The sequence below is a fragment of the Rhipicephalus microplus genome, chromosome 4 (genome assembly GCF_043290135.1).
Source record: "Rhipicephalus microplus isolate Deutch F79 chromosome 4, USDA_Rmic, whole genome shotgun sequence".
NCBI classification, from domain to species: Eukaryota; Metazoa; Arthropoda; class Arachnida; order Ixodida; family Ixodidae; genus Rhipicephalus; species Rhipicephalus microplus.
In genome coordinates, this window is record NC_134703.1 from 213,422,380 (window position 1) to 213,445,293 (window position 22,914).

At 47.3% G+C, this 22,914-nt stretch overlaps 1 protein-coding gene across 2 annotated transcripts in view; it reads left to right on the forward strand.

Annotated features, from left to right (window-relative positions):
* spab (space blanket) overlaps positions 1-22,062 on the forward strand; it is a 140,328-nt gene extending 118,266 nt beyond the window's left edge. For both annotated transcript variants that reach the window (XM_075893984.1, XM_075893983.1), the window contains exons 4-5: positions 16,299-16,387; positions 20,147-22,062. In XM_075893984.1, the coding sequence (XP_075750099.1) occupies positions 16,299-16,387; positions 20,147-20,290 (233 nt within the window). In that variant the 3' untranslated portion in view covers positions 20,291-22,062. The remainder of the gene's footprint in view (positions 1-16,298; positions 16,388-20,146) is intronic.
* The last annotated feature ends 852 nt before the right edge of the window (positions 22,063-22,914 follow it).

Here is a 22,914-nt window from a genome sequence, read left to right on the forward strand (position 1 = left end):
TATGGGCTACAGCCGATGCTCGCAATGTGCGACCAATTGTGATGAGCGACAGCTGCCTCCAAGCAGCACTTCTATCCACCTTGAAAACCTGGATACTGTGAAATGAACTGCTTCAAATCCCGAATGATTCTTTCAGCCATGTCATTTCCTGCAGGATGGTATGGAGCGCAGCGTCGCAATACAACTCTTCGCTCCTTCGCCCAATCTTGCAAGCGCTGACTGAGAAACGCTGGCCCATTGTCTAATATTACTATTTTCGTATTCTTGAACATCTCTCGACTCAAAAAAGCGATCACACTATTTGCGTCTTCTCTTCCCGGCCGTGCAGCCACTATTCTTGTGCACTCGTTCATTGCCACTAGGAAAGACTGCATTCTTCTTACTCCTGCAGCCTTCTTCTTGAGCTCTGCGAAATCCAGATGAATGACTTCAAATGGTACGTCGGAATGTTGAGGCAAAACCATTTCGTCTGTTCTCTGAAGGTACTTGGCTTTGTGATGACAAGACTGAGCATATCGTTGAACGGCCTCTTTCATGTGTTTCCACTGGAAACGCTGACGAATCTTGTGATATGGCACGCAAATACGCGGTCATTAGTGAAATGTCAACAGGCTATTTGAAAGTTCGTGAAGATATATGACTACTGTTCCATAACGTGTTTGGTTTTGGAGGCGGGTGCTACAGCGAGGGCTTCCGCCGTGTCCGCTGAGTTCGTCTTAGATGAAGCACAGCTGAATAAACCCGGGCTGCGTACCGAACCAACAGCGGCCAATGAAAAGCCATGGTTACCGGAGCGGGCTGCGTCAGCCGCTATAGAGCGTGTCTGGGTCCGTTCTGAACTGTTTGGTGAGCTGCCGGGCTCTGGCGTTGTGACGCGCTTGCTGGTACAACGGATTCAGGTTTTTCGGTAAAGGAGCGATATGAATTTGGGCACGGATACGAGCAGAAAGGGGCGCCAGTTCCTCGTCACTGTACTGGGGCAGGACAGGATATCTTAAGCCAAGTAATATTTTTCCACCCATGGGTTAGAGGCAAAGCATTTCTCGCTGTGAGATGAGAACCGTGGTCTTAAGCTCCTCGAAGGTGTTGTAGATCCCCAAAGGCAAGAAGCCGATCTGTGGTTGTTCCCATTCGTAGGCTGAGGGCAGCCTTATGAGTGGTACGAATGAGGGTATTCACTTGTTCAAATTCAGTCTTACGGAGCTCTTGGTAAGGGAGACCATACGTTGTTCTGTTTAATACGAAGGCTTGGATAATACGAAACGTGTCCGCCTCTTCAAAGCCTTTACAATGATACGTCATTCTGAGTACCATGCGCGCAATTTGTTTACCAGAAGTTTGAAGAGTTCTGAAGGTGTGGTCCACGTGACTATTTTCCTGTACCCAGAGACTAAGGATACGTGTACGCGCTATCTCTCGTATGGAATAGTCACCTACTTTCAGTGCAAACGGTGGTTTACTTCGGTAACCCCTACCATGCACCGGAACGAATTCCAACTTTTCCGGAGACCAACTCATACCACCCTTCTCCGCAAAGAGATGCACTGTCTGAACTGCTTTTTGGAGAATAGTTTCCTTGTGGCCGAGAAAGCATCGTGTCGCCCAAAGGGTTATATCATCGGCACACAGGGCGTATCCAAAGTCTGGTGTAGACTCGAGCTCTCGCGCAAGTCAGGCCATGCCAATATTAAAGAGTAAAGGAGGTAATATCGCCTCTTGAGGCGTTCCTCTATTGGGAATTTAAATGCCGATGATCTAATGTTTCCTAAGCCTATTGTTGCAGTTCGATCGGTGAGGAAAGGTAGGATATAGTGGTATATTATTTCCCTACAGTTGGAGGAGCTGAGCTCCTGCAAGACGAGGCTGTGGCCCATAGTATCGAACGCACATTTTAAGTCGAGAGCATCCAAGATGTGTTCCGTGCCCGATGGAATGTCGTGTAATACATCATCCTGAACCCGAGGAAAACGTCTTGTGTTGAGAAGTTGTGGCGGAAACCATACATGGGGGTAGAGTAAAAAACCCGTTCCTCGAGATAGTTGGACAGGCCGGTGTGAATGACTTTCTCGTAGAGCTTGCCGAGGTAGGATGTGAGCATGAGCGACATTGGGCGGAGAATATGTAAGGTGGGGTTTTCCCATCCTTGGGAACTAGTATGATTGAGGCCTCTTTCTATTCTGGCGGAACAATTCCACGCTCCCAAATGTGCTCAATAAAATAGAGGAATAGTTCATCGAGGCAGTCATCACTAAGGTTTCAGGTGAAGCAGATGCCCGACGATGACATAAAACAGCCCTCGAATAGTCCATAGGCGTCGACTGCCGTACATGTTAAAAAGAAGGACGGCAATCTTCGATTTTGAGTGAATTATTGGAAACTTAACAAAGTCACAAAGAAAAAAGTCTATGCTCTCCCACGTATAGACGACTCACTGGACTGACTTCTACATGCCTGATATTTTTCAGAGTTGCTCTGAGGATTTCAAGCTGAACAGTTATGTCTTCGCAGTCTCCGACGCTAGCATAGCTCTCACCGACTAGTTCACCCTCCACGGTCTCCTGACGCCGTGAAGCTCTCGCCGAGTGGTGCCCGGTCCTCGTACTCCTTCGACCGGCTCAAAACTTTTCTATCTCCTTATTTTCCATCGCTTGCATGTCCTATCTCTTTACCTATTCTTTACTACTGTTTTTAGTCCTTCTCCCCCCCCCCCTACAAGGCACTCAGCCGTGTCGCAAACGGGCAGACCGAAATTAGTGTTTTTTCCTTTCCTCCGACAATCAATATATCATACCTTCCAATGACCTCTACGAGTCCTCCCGTTCGGGTGGTGCTCTGCACCAGCGACGTTCGAAAGGATTATGAACACCGTGCTGGTCAAGTCTAACGTGGTTGTCGTGTCTCGTCCATTTAGACGATGTCGTTTTTTTTCAAACATTTGAGCAACATTTACAGTGACTTCAATCCGTCTTAATCGCTATTCTATTCGCAGGCCTGTCACTAACACCGGAGAAGTGCCATTTCGGCTACGAAGCACTAAAGTACCTCGGCCACATAGTCTGTCACGATGGCATTGGGCCAGACCCAGAAATGCCAATGGCTGTTGCTGCATTTCCCCACCTTTCAACAAACAGGACGTGAAGCGATTTTCGGGTCTCTGCGTATATCACAGGCGCTTTGTGGACAGCTTCGCAAACATCGCCGAACCTCTTACCCACTTAATGGAGGAGGGTACTCCTTTTGTCTGGGGTATATAGAGCAAAAAGTCGCTTTTTCCGAACTTCAGCAGCGCCCTCAGACTGAGCCCTTACTAGGGCACTTTGATTAAGAAGGCGTCAACGAACTGCATGCTGACGCAAGCAACATCGGCCTTGTTGCAGTGCTTGTCCAGTAGCAAGACAGCGTCAAGCGTCCCATCGCTTATGCTAGTCATATTCTGTCATCTGCGGAAGCTAACTACTACACCATGGAGAAGGAACGCCTAGCTGTTTGTTATTTGGGTAATATCAAAGTTCCGACCTTATCTGTGTGGCCGTCCGTTAAGAATCGCTACAGACCATTATGCCCTCGGTTGTCTGGCCAATCTCAAGGACCCTTCGGGGCGCCTCGCGAGATGGAGCTTGCGCCTTCAAGAATTGGGCGTAACAATCGTTTACAAGTCTGACCGCGGGCACACTGACCCGATTGCCTTTGGCGCGCGCTGCTTGCAGCGAGCGACATTGAGTGACGGTGATATTGCCACGTTCCATTTGCCAAGTTTTCGTTATCGTCCCAAAACACCACACGATTCTCGGCGCAAACCGCGCCTGCAGTTTTCGAGAAGGTTCCGGACTGTAGCAGATCATTTCGATAAGATCACGCCCACTGTGCGAACGGTACAGATTGTTCTGGAACCTACGCCACCACCAGCGATAACGCTAGAACATTCGACGGCAAGAGTATAAATGCCGACGCGCTTCGCCGCTTGTCAGTTGTTGAACGAAGGCCGACGCTCCGTTCGCCGCTATCAGTCCGAGACCGCTATCTGTGCAAGACTGCTGGTGTAATCGGACTTTCCGTTTACTGGGCACAGGTTCGCTCAAATAAACAGTTAAATCCCAACACGAAATCTCCTGTCTTCGGCCACGTCACGACCCCGTGACATCTGGTGGAGGTGCTGCTTCGTTCATGTACCGGACGCCCCCGTCAAGCCGTGAACCCAGCCCACGTCGCGGAGAAGACACCGACGCCAACCAGGAGCAGCGAACAAGCCGCCGACAGCAAGGGCTACCACCGGAGTACGGGCTTCTACAAGACAAGGAGCGGAAGACCAAGGCCATGACCGCGACTGCAGCGACAATGACAACCGCAGCGTCCCAGCCCACGATGGTCATGCATCAACCCAGGGAACCACCAATTTTCCATGGGTCATCATTCAAAGACCCGGAGTCCTGGCTAGAAACATACGACAGTGTGACCGCCCTCAACCACTGGGACCATGACGAAAAGCTGCGTCGTGTGTTCTTCTATTTGGAAGACACCGCAAAAACCTGGCTCGAAAATCGGGAGTCCACACTCCGAACGTGGGATGTTTTCTGCGGCGCATTCCTGCAAAAGTTCGCGAGCGTCGCTCGCAAAGAGAGGGCCGCTGCTTTATTAGAGACCCGGGTTCAGCTACCAAATGAAAATGTCGCCATTTTCACAGAAGAAATGACCCGACTATTTCGTCACGCTGACCCAGACATGCCTGAGGAGAGAAAAGTTCGTTTCCTCATGCGAGGGGTCAAACAAGAGCTCTTCGCGGGACTGATGAGAAACCCACCGAAAACCGTCCAAGAATTTGTAGCCGAAGCGACCACTATCGAAAAGACCCTGGACATGTGCACCAGACAGTATAATCGTCGCCTGACTGCAGACTGCGCTGCTGCTCAAGCCAGTAACTCTGGAGACCTGCGTGAAACAATCCGAGCGATCGTACGGGAAGAGCTGCGCAAGCTGTTGCCTTCGGCGCAGCCTCAAGTGGATTCAATCGCCGACATTGTGCGAGAAGAAGTTCGGCAATCGCTTCAAATTCCCCACGCACCGCTGCCCGAGCCGGAAGCTATGAGCTACACCGCTGCACTGCGCCACAACGCTCCTCCCCGTCCACGCCAAAACGCCGCCCCATCGCACTTCTGTCGAAAGACGCCACCGCCGCCACCACCCCCACCGACGACCTACCGTTCGCCAGCGGGCCAGCGCAGTGCGCCGAGGAAAACCGACGTTTGGCGCACCCCTGACCACCGACCACTGTGCTACCACTGCGGCGAGGCCGGGCACACTTACCGCCGTTGCCAGTACCGACAGATGGGACTGCGTTGCTTCGCCGTCGATGCACCACGTCCGCAGCCAGGGGAACGGCCACGTGACATCGCCGACTACCTGACAGCAACTCAATGGACACCACGAAGTCCTTCCAGTTCGCCGTCCCCAGCCGTCGCATGTCACCGCACCCCCGGCAGTACTCCGGCCAAACGCGGGGCCGGTCTCCTAGCCCGTATCCGGGAAACTAAGGGCAGCAACCGGTGGAGGTGCGGTTGCTGTGCGACGAACTACCGAAGATCCTCCAACGACGACGACGCCGCGACGGAGCTTTCCGAACACAACGCCAACCAGGCAAAGCCCTGACGGCGAAAGCTCACTTACCGAAGGTGGCCTGACGACGCAACATGGAAGCAGCGGAACAAGCCGACGCAGCCGTGACCCGACGCCACGCCCTAACTGTAATGCGAGACGGCGAACTAGCGACCTCGCCGTTCTTATCGACGGCCACAGTGTGACCGCTCTCGTCGATACTGGAGCTGACTATTCTGTCATCAGTGGGTCGTTCACCGCGAAGTTAAAGAAAGGACAGCTTGGAAAGGCCCTGAAATCCGCACAGCTGGAGGTCATCTCGTAACGCCTGCAGGAATCTGCACAGCGAGAGTAACCATTAACGGCCGTATTTATCCTACAGACTTCGTAGTCCTACAGCGTTGCTCGAGAGATGTCATACTTGGCATGGACTTCTTATGCCTCCATGGTGCTGTCATCAACCTAAAAACAAATTCAATAACGTTATCCACAAAAGAAGCATTACCGCCGCGCACGCCGTCAGGACACCATGCTTTGAATGTGCTGGAAGAACAGGTTACATTCCGCCTCGCTCAAGCGTCATTTCAGTCGGTGCTCCTAAATCACCTGACTTGGAAGGCGTCGTTGAAGGCAGTCAGCATCTGTTGGTCACCCGAAATATTTGCGTCGCAAGAGGAATTGCAGAGCTGCGGGGCGGCAAAGCAACGGTTATGCTCACGAATTTCAGCAATGAGTACAAACATGTGAACAAAGGAACAACGGTCGCACACATCGAAGAAATTGTCGAAGCCACCAGTGCTTTCGCCTTCTCCGATTCTGTGGAAGCTGCTCAGAGGAACCAAGCCCCTCACATAGCTTTCGACGTCAATCCCAGACTTCCAAACAATACGCAAGAACAGCTCAAGGCCCTGCTCCTGCAATACGAAGATTGCTTTTCGTCGTTATCGAAAATTCGGCAGACCCCAATCACGAAACATCGCATCATAACCGAAGAAAATGCCAGACCACTCCGTCAGAGTCCGTACAGGGTTTCGACGCGAGAACGTGAGGCCATGAAGAGACAAGTTGATGAAATGCTGCGGGATGACATTATCCAGCCGTCCAAGAGCCCATGGGCATCCCCCCCGTGGTGTTAGCGAAGAAAAAGGATGGGACTCTACGTTTCTGCGTCGATTATCGCCAACTGAACAAAATCACAAGAAAGGACGTGTATCCTCTCCCACGAATAGACGACGCACTTGATCGGCTCCATAACGCCAAGTACTTTTCATCAATGGACCTCAAGACTGGCTAATGGCAAATCAAAGTCGACGAAAGAGACTGAGAGAAGACGGCGTTTATAACACCAGACGGCCTCTTCAAGTTTATGGTGATGCCCTTCGGTTTTTGCTCAGCGCCTGCAACTTTTCAACGTGTTATGGATACAGTACTGGCAGGATTGAAGTGGCAAACTTGCCTTGTGTACTTGGACGACGTCGTAGTGTTTTCCTCGAGTTTCGACGAGCATCTTCGGCGCCTTGAAGCTGTACTTCAAGCCATCAAGACGTCCGGACTCACACTGAAGCCAGAAAAGTGCAGATTTGCGTATGATGAGCTCTTGTTTCTGGGACACGTTATCAGCAAGTCTGGAGTTCGTCCCGATCCACGGAAAACAGCCGCCATCGCCGACTTCCCGCCGCCCACTGACAAGAAGGCCGTGCGCCGATTTCTGGGCCTGTGCGCCTATTATAGGCGGTTCGTGAAAAACTTCGCCCGCATCGCCGATTCTCTCACAAACCTTACCAAGGCCGACGTGGAGTTCAAGTGGGAAACGCCACAGGAACACGCTTTCCAGTAGCTTAATCATCGCCTCCAGACGCCTCCGTTACTTGCCCATTTCAACGAATTCGCCGAGACAGAAATACATACTGACGCAAGCAGCGTAGGTCTTGGCGCCGTTCTTGTGCAGAGAGCTGACGGACTTGAAAGGGTTATTAGTTACGCCAGCCGATCACTATCAAAAGCAGTAGCAAATTATTCCACAACAGAAAAGGAGTGCCTCGCCATCATCTGGGCTACGTCGAAATTTCGCCCCTACTTCTACGGCAGGCCCTTCAAAGTTGTGAGCGACCACCACGCCTTGTGTTGGCTAGCCACCTTGAAGGACCCTTCCGGTCGGCTCGCACGATGGAGCCTGAGACTTCAAGAATATGACATTACTGTCATTTACAAGTCCGGCAAAAAACACTCCAACGCCAACTGTCTCTCTCGTGCGCCTGTCGACCAACCGCTACCCGACGACCCGGAGGACGACTACTTCTTGGGAACGATAACTACCGACGACTTCGCTGAACGACAGTGGGCCGACCCGGAACTTAAGGCCCTTATAGAATACCTCGAAGGCAGGACCGCCGAAGTCCCGAAGGTATTCAAGTGCGCACTTGCGTCTTTCTTTCTACGAAACGGTCTTCTACAAAAGAAAAACTTTTCACCGCTTCGAGCGAAGTACCTCCTTGTGGTGCCTTCAGCTTTCTGCAGGCCCTGCACGGCGATCCGACAGCAGGGCACCTCGGTGTTTCTCGCACACTCGCAAGGATACAAGAAAGGTACTACTGGCCACGTCTGACCACCGACGTCACTCGTTATGTGAGAACATGCCGGGACTGTCAGCGACGCAAGACACCGCCGACAAGGCCAGCGGGACTTCTGCAGCCAATTTATCCACCTTGCCGACCTTTCCAGCAGGTTGGTATGGACCTACTGGGGCCGTTCCCGACGTCGGCTTTTGGAAACAAGTGGATCGTGGTAGCTACCGACTACCTCACCCGCTACGCCGAGACAAAAGCCCTGCCCAAAGGCAGTGCATCCGAAGTAGCTAAGTTCCTCGTCGAAAATATCGTCTTACGTCACGGTGCCCCGGAGGTCCTTATCACCGACAGAGGAACGGCATTCACTGCCGACTTAACTCAAGCGATCTTGGCAGACAGCCAAACAAACCACCGCCGGACGACAGTGTACCACCCACAGACCAACGGCCTCACCGAGCGGCTTAACAAGACGATCGCCGACATGCTGCCAATGTACGTCGATGTCGAACACAAGACGTGGGACGCCATTCTTCCATATGTGACCTTTGCATACAACACGTCGGTGCAGGAGACGACGCAGATATCCCTATACAAATTGGTCTACGGAGGGAGCCCGGCAACGACGCTCGATGCCATGTTACCCAACGTCACCGACGAAGAAAGCCTCGATGTGAGTGAGTACCTTCAACGTGCCGAAGAAGCCCGACAACTTGCGCGTCTCCGTATCAAGAATCAACAAACGACAGACAGCCACCGTTACAACCTTCGACGACGCTTCGTGGAATACCAGCCCGGTGAACGTGTTTGGGTGTGGATGCCGATACGCCGACGTGGACTAAGTGAAAAGCTTCTGCGACACTACTTCGGACCGTACAGGGTGGTTCGACGTCTCGGCCCACTTGATTACGAGGTTGTCCCCGACGGCATCACGAACTCTCAGCGACGCCGGTCGCGACGTGAAGTCGTGCATGTCACGCGCCTCAAGCCGTTTCATGCGCGTTAACAAAGTGAAACAGTGTTTTTTTGTATTATAGTTGTATCGTAAATTATTCATTGTACTTTTTTGCATTATTATTTTACCCTCATCTTTAGTTAAAGCATCGGGACGATGCCTTTTTTTCAGAGGGGGGCAATGCCACGTTATATTTCCCAAGTTTTCGTTATCGTCCCAAAACACCACACGATTCTCAGCGCAAACTGCGCCTGCAGTTTTTGAGAAGGTTCCGGGCTGTAGCAGATCATTTCGATAAGATCACGCCCACTGTGCGAACGGTACAGATTGTTCTGGAACCTACGCCACCACCAGCGATAATGCTAGAACATTCGACGGCGAGAGTATAAATGCCGACGCGCTTCGCCGCTTGTCAGTTGTTGAACGAAGGCCGACACTCGTTTCGCCGCTATCAGTCCGAGACTGCTATTTGTGCAAGACTGCTGCTGTAATCGGACTTTCCGTTTACTGGGCACAGGTTCGCCCAAATAAACAGTTAAATCCCAACACGAAGTCTCCTGTCTTCGGCCACGTCACGACCCCGTGACAATATTGATAGCCATTTTCTTTGCGCGTTCAGTGAGTGTGACTTAGCCCAACAGCGGAATGATTCAGAATTTCGACATCTTATCAAATACCCTGAAAAAAATCCAAGCGTTCCGAATTATTTCGTCTCCGTAACAGAATCCTCTACAAAAAGAATTGCGAACCTTATGCGACCGAACACTTGCTCATCGTTCCATCAGCTCTACGTCATCACCTTATATCTGACTGACAACGGGCCTTCTTACGGCCACTTGGGATTCGCGCGTACCTTTGCCCGGATTTGTACTCACTACTACTGGCCTAATCTCACCCACGATGTCAACCATTACGTTAAAACGTGTAACAATTACCAGCGCCGTGAAGCCTCACCACTGCGCCCCGCTATTTTATTTAAGCCTGTTGCACCACCATCAAAACCTTTCGAACAAATCAGCATGGACTTACGCTGCTTGGCGTCATGCTCCTACCTGACATGAATGATATTACTACTGATGTGAATGACTTCATCTGGTTCACAGAGGCGGCCCGCAAACTTGCAGTCGAGTGGATCCAAAAACAACAACGCATTGACTAGGACAAGTATTCTCATCATCGCCATGTGGTTTACCAACCCAGTGATCTAGTGTGGCTCTGGATTCCCATTGGTCAAAGGGGCCGCTCGGAAAATGTTACTTCACCACTACTTCGGCCCCTATAGAGTCTAAATTACGTGGCCTCAATGACGTCAACTACGAAGTCCAGCTTGAAGAAACACCCTGGCCATCCCACCGTTCCCAGCAGGCGGACATTGTTCATGTATCGAGAATGAAGCCACATTACCCCCGACCCTGGTGCACTATGCGTGTTTGTGCGTGTGCGCGACTACTCTGTTCTTCGCAGCACTCAGCGTAGCGATGATGTATAAATTTTTTGGAATATGGGCAATGCCACGGGCATGGAACGACATTGGGCTACATTTTAAGGCAAAACGGTGTTAAAAGGGTGTGTGGTTCGTCCTTTTGGGCACTAATAGGGCTGCCACAACCATTAATCCCTTTAAGGACTAACGTAACTGGATCTAACAGTTAGTCCCCACAGACAAGCTCAAGGGACTATATGTGTGAGGGACTGTACATGTGAGGACATTTAGTCCTCACATATAAACCTTAGTGAGTAACTCTTAGTCCCGCAAGTCACCTCAAAGGACTAACATCTAGTCCTCATATTTGCACCTTATAGGGCAACTGTTAATCTCCACATGTACAGCTTCCCGGGCAACACTTAGTCCTCACAGTTGCACCTTGCCGGACGAACGGTTGATCCAATCAAATGCTCCAATCGGATGAACTTTTTGTCGCCAGTTCAAACATTGTTTTTATTTATTTTCTGCCAGGCCTAATAAATTTTTGCCTGTTTTTCTGCGCCGTGAGCAACAAGTTCCGCAGAAAAAACGCGAAAACGTTGTTAACCACCTATGTGTAACACCTTTTGCAGTCACGACAACAATAAAGACAAAAGTGAGACATCGAAATCTTTTACTTTTTTATGTACACATGAAGTTTCTCCATTCTTTTAAGTTAATTTATGGTGAAGTGTACAAGTCCAGTCTCGTTGTCAAATCTTGTTCACTCCTTGTGGAGCTCCTCCGATGGAAGCGATAGATGACAGGCATTGCAGACGCCAGCACACACAACCTTCTGCATGTTGTGTTTCCACAGCTGCACGTACAATAATACAGTAAAAATAGTTAAACACACGTGATAGAAAATGAAAATGCACGCATATGACAAGTACGTGTACGCTAATATAAAAACAAGCGTTAAAATATGACACACAAATAACTTTCACTTCGCATCTCGCACAGTCCTTCTGAAGCTGCTTTGACGAAAGAGATGGATGACAGACATTGCAGACGCCAGCGCACACAGTCTTCAGCACGGGTGTGTGTCCACGGCTGCACAATAAGTATGTAAAATAGTGAGTCACACCTGGCAGAGGATGAATACAAATACATATGAGAAATACGTGCAAGGTTAAATGAAAACATGCGTGAGATATGACATGCTAATTGTTTCACCGTGATGCCACACATCGTCAAAAACTTATTTCGATCCCCGTAGTGCATCAGCTTAGGAGCGGCGGCTTCAGCCACGCCTCCGTGACCCACCGTGCCGCTAACAAGTCGGCGAGTCCTAAGAGAGTGACGTCGTTCAGCTCGAGGAAGTGAACGCTAGACCAAACACGGCGCTGCACGCGGAGTGCCTGCCGCCAGCGAACTTCGAACAGGAGAGCGAGCGTACGCTTGGCCGCCGCCACGAACAGCGCCCAGCTGGTTTGGAGCTAGCGCCGAAGAAATCGACGGTAATGCGGCGCTTTTCCACATACTCGAGTGAGTGCAGCGCGCAAACGCGAGTCCGCCGCCGCGGCCAGCGGACGGCGCCGAGCTGCTTGTGACTGACTGACGGGAAAGCCAACTGTAATGGCGAACAATTTTCAATGAGTCCCGAAGCTAACAAAAGCCCCGCCAGCCCGTGCTGGTGCACTTACAGCGCGCGAAATACTACAACCAAGCTTTTTACGAGAACCCGCAACGTGTTTTCGACGACTCCCAACACAGCGACGAGGCCTCAGCCCAATATCATCAGCAAGGAGATCATCGCGGTAGCGAAGACAGGCAAGCACTCAATGAGCGAGCGTGCGGGAGGCCGACGGCAATGGTGGCCAATTTCCAGGCGGTCGCATAGCACAGGCGAACTGCAGGCGCCGAAGTTGACCTTCGTGACGCATTTCGTGCGTGCGATATACAATACGACCGAGCCCGTTGTCGGCAAGCGCGATCCGTATCACACACGTGACCAGTACGATAAAGAATGATAACTTACTTGCTTAAGAATCCAGTGCTGATTTCTGCCCTGAGTCGGACTGAAGTATATATCTAATAGGCCTGCTGTCTTCTCGGCCGCCATATTGGCCTTCCCAACTGTTGCTGTCGTGTGTTGGTCGTGACTATCTTGAAGCCAGAGATATACAGCGCGGCATGGTGAAGTGTCGAGACTTGCTCCAGACTTCATGGGTGCAGCGAAACGCAAAAACAGCAGCCCACGCTCATCCAAGCGTACACACAAGCACCACGTCGTAATTCCTAGATTGTTGAATCCAGACGGCCGTGGTCGAGCTCTATGAGCGCGACGCAACGTGAACCGTCACCAGCAAAATACGGGGAAAGACTGAGCCAGCAGAGGAAGAGAAGGACGGCTAGTCATCTTCGCAACGCTTTTCGCGCTGCTTGCAATCCCCGGGTGGGTAATCCCTTTGGAGCGTGTTTGGAGAAGCGTGGAGAAGTGGTTTCGCGCGCCACGCTTCCCTCTGTGGTTGCTGCTCGATGGCCTAACCGTTCATCGCACGCGCCCATCGGGCTCCGTTACTTCTTTTTGGGGTAATTTTGCCATAGAGTGTATGCCCATACATGTGTATGTGCCCTGGTAGAAAATCAGCGAGGACAAAGAGAAAGACCAAACAAGAGCTCGTGTCTCTGGTGATCTCTGGTAATATATGTGAAAGTATTTGCGCTTTCACATAACAACTGGTTATTCTGCCGACATTTCCACGGGAGCCCCGTCTTTTTCAAGGCATAAGGCATTATGCCTTGGAAAAGACGCGGCTCTCGTCGAAACGTCGGTATATATATATATATATATATATATATATATATATATATATATATATATATATATAAAAATAAGGGAAAGAAGTGTATACCTAAGGGCTCGTTTTTCCGTGTTTTTAACACAATAATAATGAGATATAACAGACAGTAATGCCAAGGAATGTACAGGGGAAGTTATTAACATTAATGGAATGTAAATAAGAAGAAAGAAAAGTGGATGAAAAAATTACCAACTGTAAGCAGGTAATTAGCAGTTGGTAATTTTTTCATCCACTTTTCTTTCTTCTTATTTACATTCCATTAATGTTAATAACTTCCCCTGTACATTCCTTGGCATTACTGTCTGTTATATCTCATTATATATATATATATATATATATATATATATATATAGCCTTCGATAAGGTTTCCCACAAAAAAATTACTTTTTAAATTAGAGAAAATACTTAAAAACAAAAAGTTAATGGGCTGGCTCTCTTTCTACCTAACGAAACGACAACAATTTGTTTCTTTTCGCGGTTGCAACTCAAAATGTGTAATGGTTGGTTCTGGCGTTCCCCAGGGCTCAGTTCTAGGGCCTCTACTGTTTCTTTTGTTCATTAATGATATTGTAGAACAAATTCCTGTTAAAGTGAAACTTTACGCAGATGACTGTGTTTTGTACTCTGAGGTTCATAGCACATCCGACCAACTTCTGTTAAATCAGGCATTTCAAAAAGTAGCCTCCTGGTGCGAGGAATGGCAGATGGTCATTAACTTTGATAAAACTGTTTTTATGCGAATTACACACAAGAAAAAAACCTTTGCATTTAAGATACAATGCTAACAACAACTTTTTGACTGAAGTCACTAATTATAAGTACTTGGGGCTTTTCATATCGAATGATCTCTGCTGGAACAAACACATTACACATGTAACGGCCAATGCAACTTACAAACTGTTTTTTCTATGTCGTGCTCTCAAACTATCCACTCCTTCTGTCCGCCTTTTAGCGTACAAATCAATTGTTTTACCAATATTAGATTACGCCGCTATTATATGGGATCATTTTACTAAGACTAACATTAACAAATTAGAAAAAGTGCAAAAAAGAGCAGTTCGTTTTGTCTACAATAATTTTTCGAGGACTTCCGTTACTGACCTATTAAGCAGAGCTCAACTTTCACCTTTATCATTAAGATACCGTAACTTAAGGCTTAAGTTTCTGTACCAACTAATTAACGGCCAATATCAAGTAGACATAGCCGATATTTTTTCTTTTTCTTCTGGCTACTCTACCAGGCAGAGACATGACCTCACCATAACCCCCTTTCCCACACACAATAATTGCTTTAAGTATTCATTTTTTCCTCGCACCATAGTCGAGTGGAACAAACTAACTAATGCACTTGTTTCAGCACCCTCATTGGCATTGTTTTCCTCGAAATTAGAAAGTGCACTAACCAGTTGAATTGTTGAATCGTATTACATACCACTGTACATGCTTGTATAATTGTAGTCTTCTATTTTTTATTGTATGATATTGCCAGTTGAAGTTTGTATTTGCCCTATAGACATTGTATAACCTGTATATATTATATGACATTGTACTTGCCGTTTGTTCATGACTAACTTCATGTATCACCCTGCTAAAATCACCAAAGGTGATTGCAGTATCTGTAAATAAATAAATAAAATAAAATAATATATATATATATATATATACATATATATATATATATATATATATATATATATATATATATATATATATATATATATATATATATATATATATATATATATATATATATATATATATATATATATATATATATATATATATGTCTGTGTATGTGTGTGTGTGTGTGTGTGTGTGTATGTGTGTGTGTGTGTGTGTGTGTTCTCAATAAATTAACACTGTGTCTAACAAAGATAACGAACCCTAGAAATTTTCTCTTTGCTTCATTCATAGCGAAAGTTCCGTTTTGGCAGAATTTATGACTTAGGTGGTAGGCGTGGGATTGCTGGTCATCTGGCCTGTCGTAATACGATCAAGTGATATGTCCCGCCAAAATAGGCAAGAGGAGTGTTCCACACTTGCCGCGATGGCAGCAGGTGGTGCTGATTGACAATTTCACGTTTAAACTGACTCAATAAACATTCGCAGTTCTCAATAATACCATGCAGCAAGAAAGAAGGACGAAGTTCTCTCTCGGTTCTCTTACGAGTGCCTTGCGTATAATTAAAGGTACGACGCCCAACGTTATAATCTGCGACACCAATATATCACTTATCAAGCAGGTGAGAAAGCGTGGGTATGGAGCCCTATTCGCCGACGGAGGCTTTCTGAAAAGTTACTGAAGCATTTAGGTTCCTAAAATGTTTTATGGCGCCTATAAGTGCCATGAACTATGAAATAATCTCTGAGGGTTCCTGAAGAACTCACCAGCAGAAATCAGAAATCGTACGCGTTGTGAGGACGAAGCCCAATTGCACAGATTCAGTTGCATAATACGTCTACTACACCTCGTATTTTGTAGCAAAGGTAGGTAAATGCCACTTCCAGCCTGCAGAGCTAAAAAAAAACAATCAGCTCAAACAGCAAGAAGGAAAGTCGAAGTTCTTGCCCTGTCCTCTTGCGAGTGCTTTGCTTAAAATTAAAGTGAGCTCTCCTTCATTCTGCTGTTTCTGCGTCGCGGCAATATATACTTTTGGAGTTTATGCAGCAAGAAACTATTTGAGTATATTAGTTGCCTTGCACAACCTTATTGTACGTGCTTCCACTTGTACTGCGCCAAACATTTCATGGTATATGTCCCCCCATGTGCTCATTGCTTGCCATGCACTGGGGAGGTTCGAATGAAAAACGGCACCTTTGCCCCTAGCTTTCCCTCAACCCCTAGATGAAACAAAACTGAATGGAATGTTGTGCACGTATAGCCATGGAGGCGCAAATAACTGATAACCTTCTCACAGATGACGAATGCCAGTCTTCTGACGAATGTGATGCGTCCAGGGGCCTGTGCTGTCAGATGCAGCGAAGACACCGCATGGCACCAAGAAAGGTAGGCATGCTTCCAAACTGACCCAAAAGTCGACCCACCCAGGCTCACTCGGACCCAATCTGAGTCCGAGTGAGCCTGGTTTCAGAGAAATTTCGAGACTGCGAGTCCAAACATCGAAATATTTTCATGAGTGAGCTTCAAAATTTTTCCGACCTTCGCAAACGTGTAGGCGGGACAATGTGGGCCGGAACGATTATCTGGTCGAGTGGAAGGTACGCGTCAAAAGCTAACGGAGCAGAAGCGACACCGACAAACAAGTGCGACTAGTCGAACTATGGCGGAAGAAAGAACCGAACACACAGTGCGCTTTGTGTGCTCTCTTAGTTGCTCTTATTCGTCTGTATCGTTCCCGCGCTGTTGGTGTTTGACACAGCATAACCGTATGTGGGTAGGGCGAAAGAACCGGTTTTGTTATCACGCGTGTATGTGATTTGGCTATGCTCTACTCCGCATGTCGCGTTTTTGTGCTACAGTACTGCTAATTATTTGTTTCCATACACAATATTCTTGCATAGTTATGACGGTGACAAAGGTTGCAGTGATAGCGGTAAATGTGTGACTCCTTAGTGGCCAAACTTGGGCCCAGAAATGAAGGCGCAAAGCACAACGTGATTATGAGTAGTACGGGAAGGAGGAAACCGAAGAAAGAACACAGAGCGCTGAATGAACAATTTATTTCTGTGGAAACATTCGCACTAAGTCTCCTCCTCCTAAACCCCACACAACCAGTGCAGTATATGCTTTCCTCTACGGCTGACCAGCAGTTCGTCATATAAGATAACAAATACAAGAACTCCTTTACGTCAATCGCAAACGCACAAAGTCGATTCGCATAGTTAGCGTCTAGAAATTTTCAAATTTTATGCCGTTCAAACATTTTCAAGCATGTGTTAATTTTGTAGATGATCGACTTCAATTCGATGTGCGGCGTGACCACCTTTACGGCGCGTCTCTTCTCTCGTGTGCTCCCCCCCCCCTCTCTCGCCTCCCAACTCCGACAGCATCTCTTTGCTCCCTCCTCTTTTTACTGGGCATCTCTCTCCGAGGCATTCACAATCCCATTGCGAATGCGCACTTCTTCTCTCTCCTCTCGTATGCTCTCTCGCCTCGCAACGCTGACGCACGCAGCTAGTCAACGCTCACTCTCCTCGCTCTCCTGTAGGCATCCCTCCCTTAAACGTGCGTATCCTTATTGCGCATGCACGTCCCCTCTCTCTACTCGCAACGCCAACGCGTGTTTAGAAAAGGCAGGTAACGATTTAGAGTACCGTTAACTGGCCAGCCCATATATATATATATATATATATATATATATATATATATATATATATATATATATATATATATATATATATATATATATATATATATATATATATATATATATGTGTGTGTGTGTGTGTGTGTGTGTGTGTGTGTGTGTGTGTGTGTGTGTGTGTGTGTGTGCACTGGATCTCGACCTCCAAGGTAGTACTGGTCGGATGTTTCTCCTGTGCGTTGTTGAACAATAAAAAAAATTGTAGCAGGCGTGTTAGCTAAAAGCGGACTGCGAGTCTCTGTGTCCTATTGCAGTCCTCTGTCTCTCATTGCCCATTAGCAGTGATTGGCATGTTCTAGTATTAAATACCAGTTTGCGCCTTCTCATGTTTATCTCCGGCGCAACGCTGCGATGAGTGCCAGCGTCAACGCCGCCGCCAGTGTAAGCGTTAGTGCCCGCTGATTCGCATCTACATATGGTTCCCATGAGCGGTAATTGGTGTTATATTTTGTTTACCAAGTATACACCGTGTTTTTGACAAAGCTTTATGTTTATAATATTTATATTTCTAACAATTTTCGTCGTGATACTGAGGTCTGTATTGTTCATTTGTAAGTCACTTTTCATGTAAACACCCTTTGGTTGGCTCTTTTCATTATTGTTCTTTCTTTCTATATACCCTGTTTTATTACTTTTCACTTCTTCTTTTGCTCTTTAATTGCTATTTATCATTATATGCAACTTATCGATATTTACAAATGACTAGTAGGAGGTTCCTCTGACAGTCTTGTAACTCCGAGACCTCCTTCTGTAATATTTATGAATTAAAAATTGAATCGAAGAATTGTAACACTCTGTCGCAGTTCTCAACCAGAAATGGGCGATCAATTTATAAGTGCACAGATTTCTGCCAAGTGCTGTATTCCGAAATGGCGACTCTAAACACCTTATCGTATTTGTGCGTCTTCGTACTGAAAAATACGTTTTGAAGCGTTCTTTTGCTCTAAACAAGCCAGCTAGTAGCTTCAGCACGTCATTAGCGCAGCCTTTTGGCTTCGGCTTTCACAATGATATGTAGATATCAATGAAAAACTGAAGCGACTGCGTCGTTCGTCTCAGCGTCAAATAAAAAGAGCTGCAAAACTTGTCGGGTGTCGGGACCATCAGAGGCTCCAGGAAACCTTCGACGCACTTTAGAAAAATCCTGCTGCTGTGTACTCTTCAGGCACGAAATCTTCCTACTGATCCTGCTAAGGGGCTTGTCGTGACGCATGTCGAACAAGGGCGAGCAGCTTGGCCGTATTCCCCGCTAAAAATTACTTCAGATCAGCAGCGCAGCCACGGGTTAGCACAAGTCTGTGCCCCCCCCCCTCGACATTTATTTCGGCATGGCATAGAAAGCAAAAAATGACCATTTCAAAAAAGTGCCTTCCCCCCCCCTCCCTCTTGAAAAGAAATGGCTACGCATTTGCTTCAGGTGCACAACCAAGAGGCCCTATTCGCGACAGTTCGGGAATATCATCATGCGTAAAGTGGATCAGCGCTGTTTGCATCTCTTTGATCCGTCGTTCCTATGTACGCTGCACTTTACGCATGATGTTGCACCAGCTCTGTCAAGTTGCATTGTTGACTAGAATATTTAGCCCATTTGGAAGTAGAACTGTGAAATACTAATATTTTTTTCGCCATTGCTGGTCAGTACACGTCTTTTCTCAGTGGATATTGTGGTTTTTTATGGTTGTATGTCTGCGCGTAGTAGATGGGAGTATTTGGCATAGACCCGAAATGCCTCTCAGTAATAGAAAAGAAAAATGGCGAATATGCTGTATCAAAATAATTCATTCTCACGTCTTTGTCTTGCATACCATCACTGTGAGCATGGCACTAAATGGATTGTTAGTCACCACTGCAAAACACAGAGTCTTACTGCACTATTACGGCTCAATTCTATCTGTGCTCAGTATATTGTTTCACAAAAACTGCATGAGTATTACAACAAAAAAGGGTGTTCACGTGAACAAGTGCTGTGCAAGCATGATATGGCTTGTTATAGGAGATGTGTTTTTTTTTTTTCGGAAGTGACTTTTCTCTTTAGAATGTCACTTTAGTCCGTAGGACGTCGTTTGTCAACAAAATGGTGAGGTGGGCTAGTTGGTGAAAATTCATGTTTAAAACAAGACGTTCTTAAGCCGTCGAAAATCGCAGACAGAACAACGCTGAGACAGTGACAGGACAAACGTTGTAGTGTGAATTTCCTAGCCCTGTCTTGTCTTCGTTTTTCTTGCATTTAAAAAGCTTTTGCCGTAAACATGAAGCATTTCTGAGGTTCTTGTCGTTAAGTGGTCCACCTTTTTCATGTCCATGGATGATGTACAATGGCGGGCAAAAGTTCCCAGGCCACTATCCTATATTTTCCTGGGAGCTTGGCCTAAAAACTTTTGACGCCCCTGCATGCAGTGAACCCTCCCCCCTCCCCGTTCTTCATTTTTTTTTTTGCGCAGGTGTGCTATTACTTCACGGACCCCAAGAGCTGCATTGGCAGCGTAGCCGCAGCACCCATCATGGACTTCTACTCGCCCAGCTACAGACCTTACAAATCCATGAGTTTCTTCCACAACCCGTTATTCAAGGCTCGTATGGGCTAAACCCGACTGGCGTAGATGTCATTGCCATAACTCTAGCGTAGCGACCTTGTCATACGCCCTGTGTAGAGTACGTTCCGGAAATTGTAGGACTGCCACAATCATCGCGGCAGAAATGGTGTTCAAGTTAGATGAGGATTTCATTACCGACAGAAAATTGCAGGTATCTGTGGCATTCTAACGCAGTCCCATTTTAGACGAATGCACGAACACTGTTTAAGTAGCTGTTCAACTTTTTATTAGTCCCAGTTGCTGATATATAGGTTTTCCCAACATCGCTAGGCAATGTGAGTGATCGTTGAATAACTGTGCTTCACCGGTAAAACGTTACTTCTATGAGCAATAACAAGCGTGCACCGACCTGGGCCTATAACCCATAACTACACCTATAACTTTTCGCACAGTTTGTTGCACACAGGAAGATAATTGAAAGTAGAAGCGGCAAAGAAATTGCTACCCAAATATCTCTAAAGTACCCAACATCCTCAGTTATTCGCACGAGCGGTGCCCTCGCTCTGCAAAATAAGTTTATAATGGAAGCACTTTTTCTAACTGAGTGACAACAGTGCGGCAAGCCTGTGGACTACATGTATTAAAAGGCAGCGTATTGCGCTCTCGTGCTACGCCAGGTCAGGAAGTCATGCAACAAAAACGTAACTTGTTGTTCAGTGTAACAGCTCTTCTAATTTAAGTGGGAGCACTGCCTTGTTTGTTGGTTCATAGCAAAGGACAATCTAAGACTGCAGCGTAAAATGCAAAAAAAAAAAACGTTTGTGGTTTATCCGTCTGGTCTCCTCATTATTTTTTTAGCAATGACGTCATATCAGCACTCCCACATAGTCCTATAGTAACAGGAGAGTTGAAGGAAAGCACTCGGAGGGCGCCCTATGTTGAGAGATCGAGAATCACACCTAACTTCATGCGTCTTCTATTGCATCCCCTGCGCTTGTACCTCTATTTTTCGAAATGCCTCTAGACTACTCTAAAGTTTGAAAAACAAGGCGTGGACTTGAAATCACAAATGAAGACTGAAGGCAGTCGCTAAATATGCTACGCTAAATGCGATAATACCAAATGCAGTTTTGTTTTTTTCTTACACCCCTCAGGCATCTGTCAATACGCATGTGCACACTTTTTTTATTTTCTTGCAGGAAATCCTGCTATGTCAGTGCTAATACGTCTAGCATCAGAACAAGTGCTACAGCGGTCGCACACGATAAGCAACACAGGTGTTTGCACAGGTCGCAGCGCATCCGGCCCCTAAGGCTGCAAGTAAGACGTTATATTGCGAACATTACGGTAAGCTCGTTGAAAATGATGGTCTCCCGTACACAAGGCAACAAATGGTTGGAAGGTTAAGCGCTATTACACGCAGGCGAGTTTCACGTTGCACTACTGAACCTGAGAAAATTACATTTGCACCTCCTGTTGCTTCGTAGGTGGCGCCTTATTCTTCTAGACTCCTACAGAGACAATCATTAGCGCCGTGAAGTTTAGCGAACCCAGCGTCTAGACTTTTGTCCGCCACTGTTGACTGATGAAATTCCTATATCGTACAAGTTCATCTTGCGGCGTACAATCTGCTAACAATCTTAGTAAGACCACGAAGCGCGTATTTTTCATCATGTGGGCGCATTCGACAATCATATTCAACTCGTGGCTTATGGCGTCATTCCGTCTACGTGCTCGCGGCGGGGTGATGTGCACACTTTCGCTCAGAAGTCCTCAAATGGTTGTGTCGATATTTCAATAAAAGAACAACTTGAAATAAAATATATTCGCCTTCATGATGCTCTTATTGGTTGAGCGCTACTTCTGCATAGCAGCTTATTGTCACGCAGCGATACACCACTACGGGGGAGGACAAGGACGTGCTGAAAAGGCATCAATTTTGGTGAAAATGAACTCGTTCATAGGTCCACATCATCGTAGCAGCGGCGAGAAACGCGGAGAAGCCAAATAAGCTTTCTCAGTGTATCAGCATGCTCATTATTTTCTCGTGACGAACTCTCTCCACACTCTGTTATAAATGGGTGCCTCATCACGCATTCGAAGCTCCACAACTTGGTTTTCAGGTCGTCTGGCTCCCCTAGAAAACTTTTCATGTGAAATTGCCAGGGTGCTACAGAGAAGCGCTTCCACTATCGCTTTCCGCTCTTTAAGTCTGTTCCACATGTATGAGCGATGGTGGTCGCGGCGATGAGCGGCAGCACGACGCGTGGACGTGAGTTTGTTTCGCATGCGCTGCTCTTGCTCGATGCACATCACTCTGATGGACAGTGTTCCCCGAGCTAGAGCGAGTTCATCACGGCGCGCGCGCCAGCACCTCGACTCTACTTCTGCCACCACTTGCCCCACACTTCACTGCTCCTTCTTTCCGAATACGCTCGGCAGCAAGCGAATTTTTCCAACTCTGCACGTTCATCACAGCACGTAGTAGATGCTCTGGAAACCTCTTTAGGGCTCGTGCGATGGCTGCTGCTCCACTCTGGGCGGCAAGCTCACTCGCATGTGATACGCACCTTAAAGGGACCATGGCATATTCTCCTAAAATTAGTGGTTTTCAGCGGAAACTACAAATAGAGGGTCTGTTGTCGATACAGGTATGGAAAGTGGTCCGCACAAGT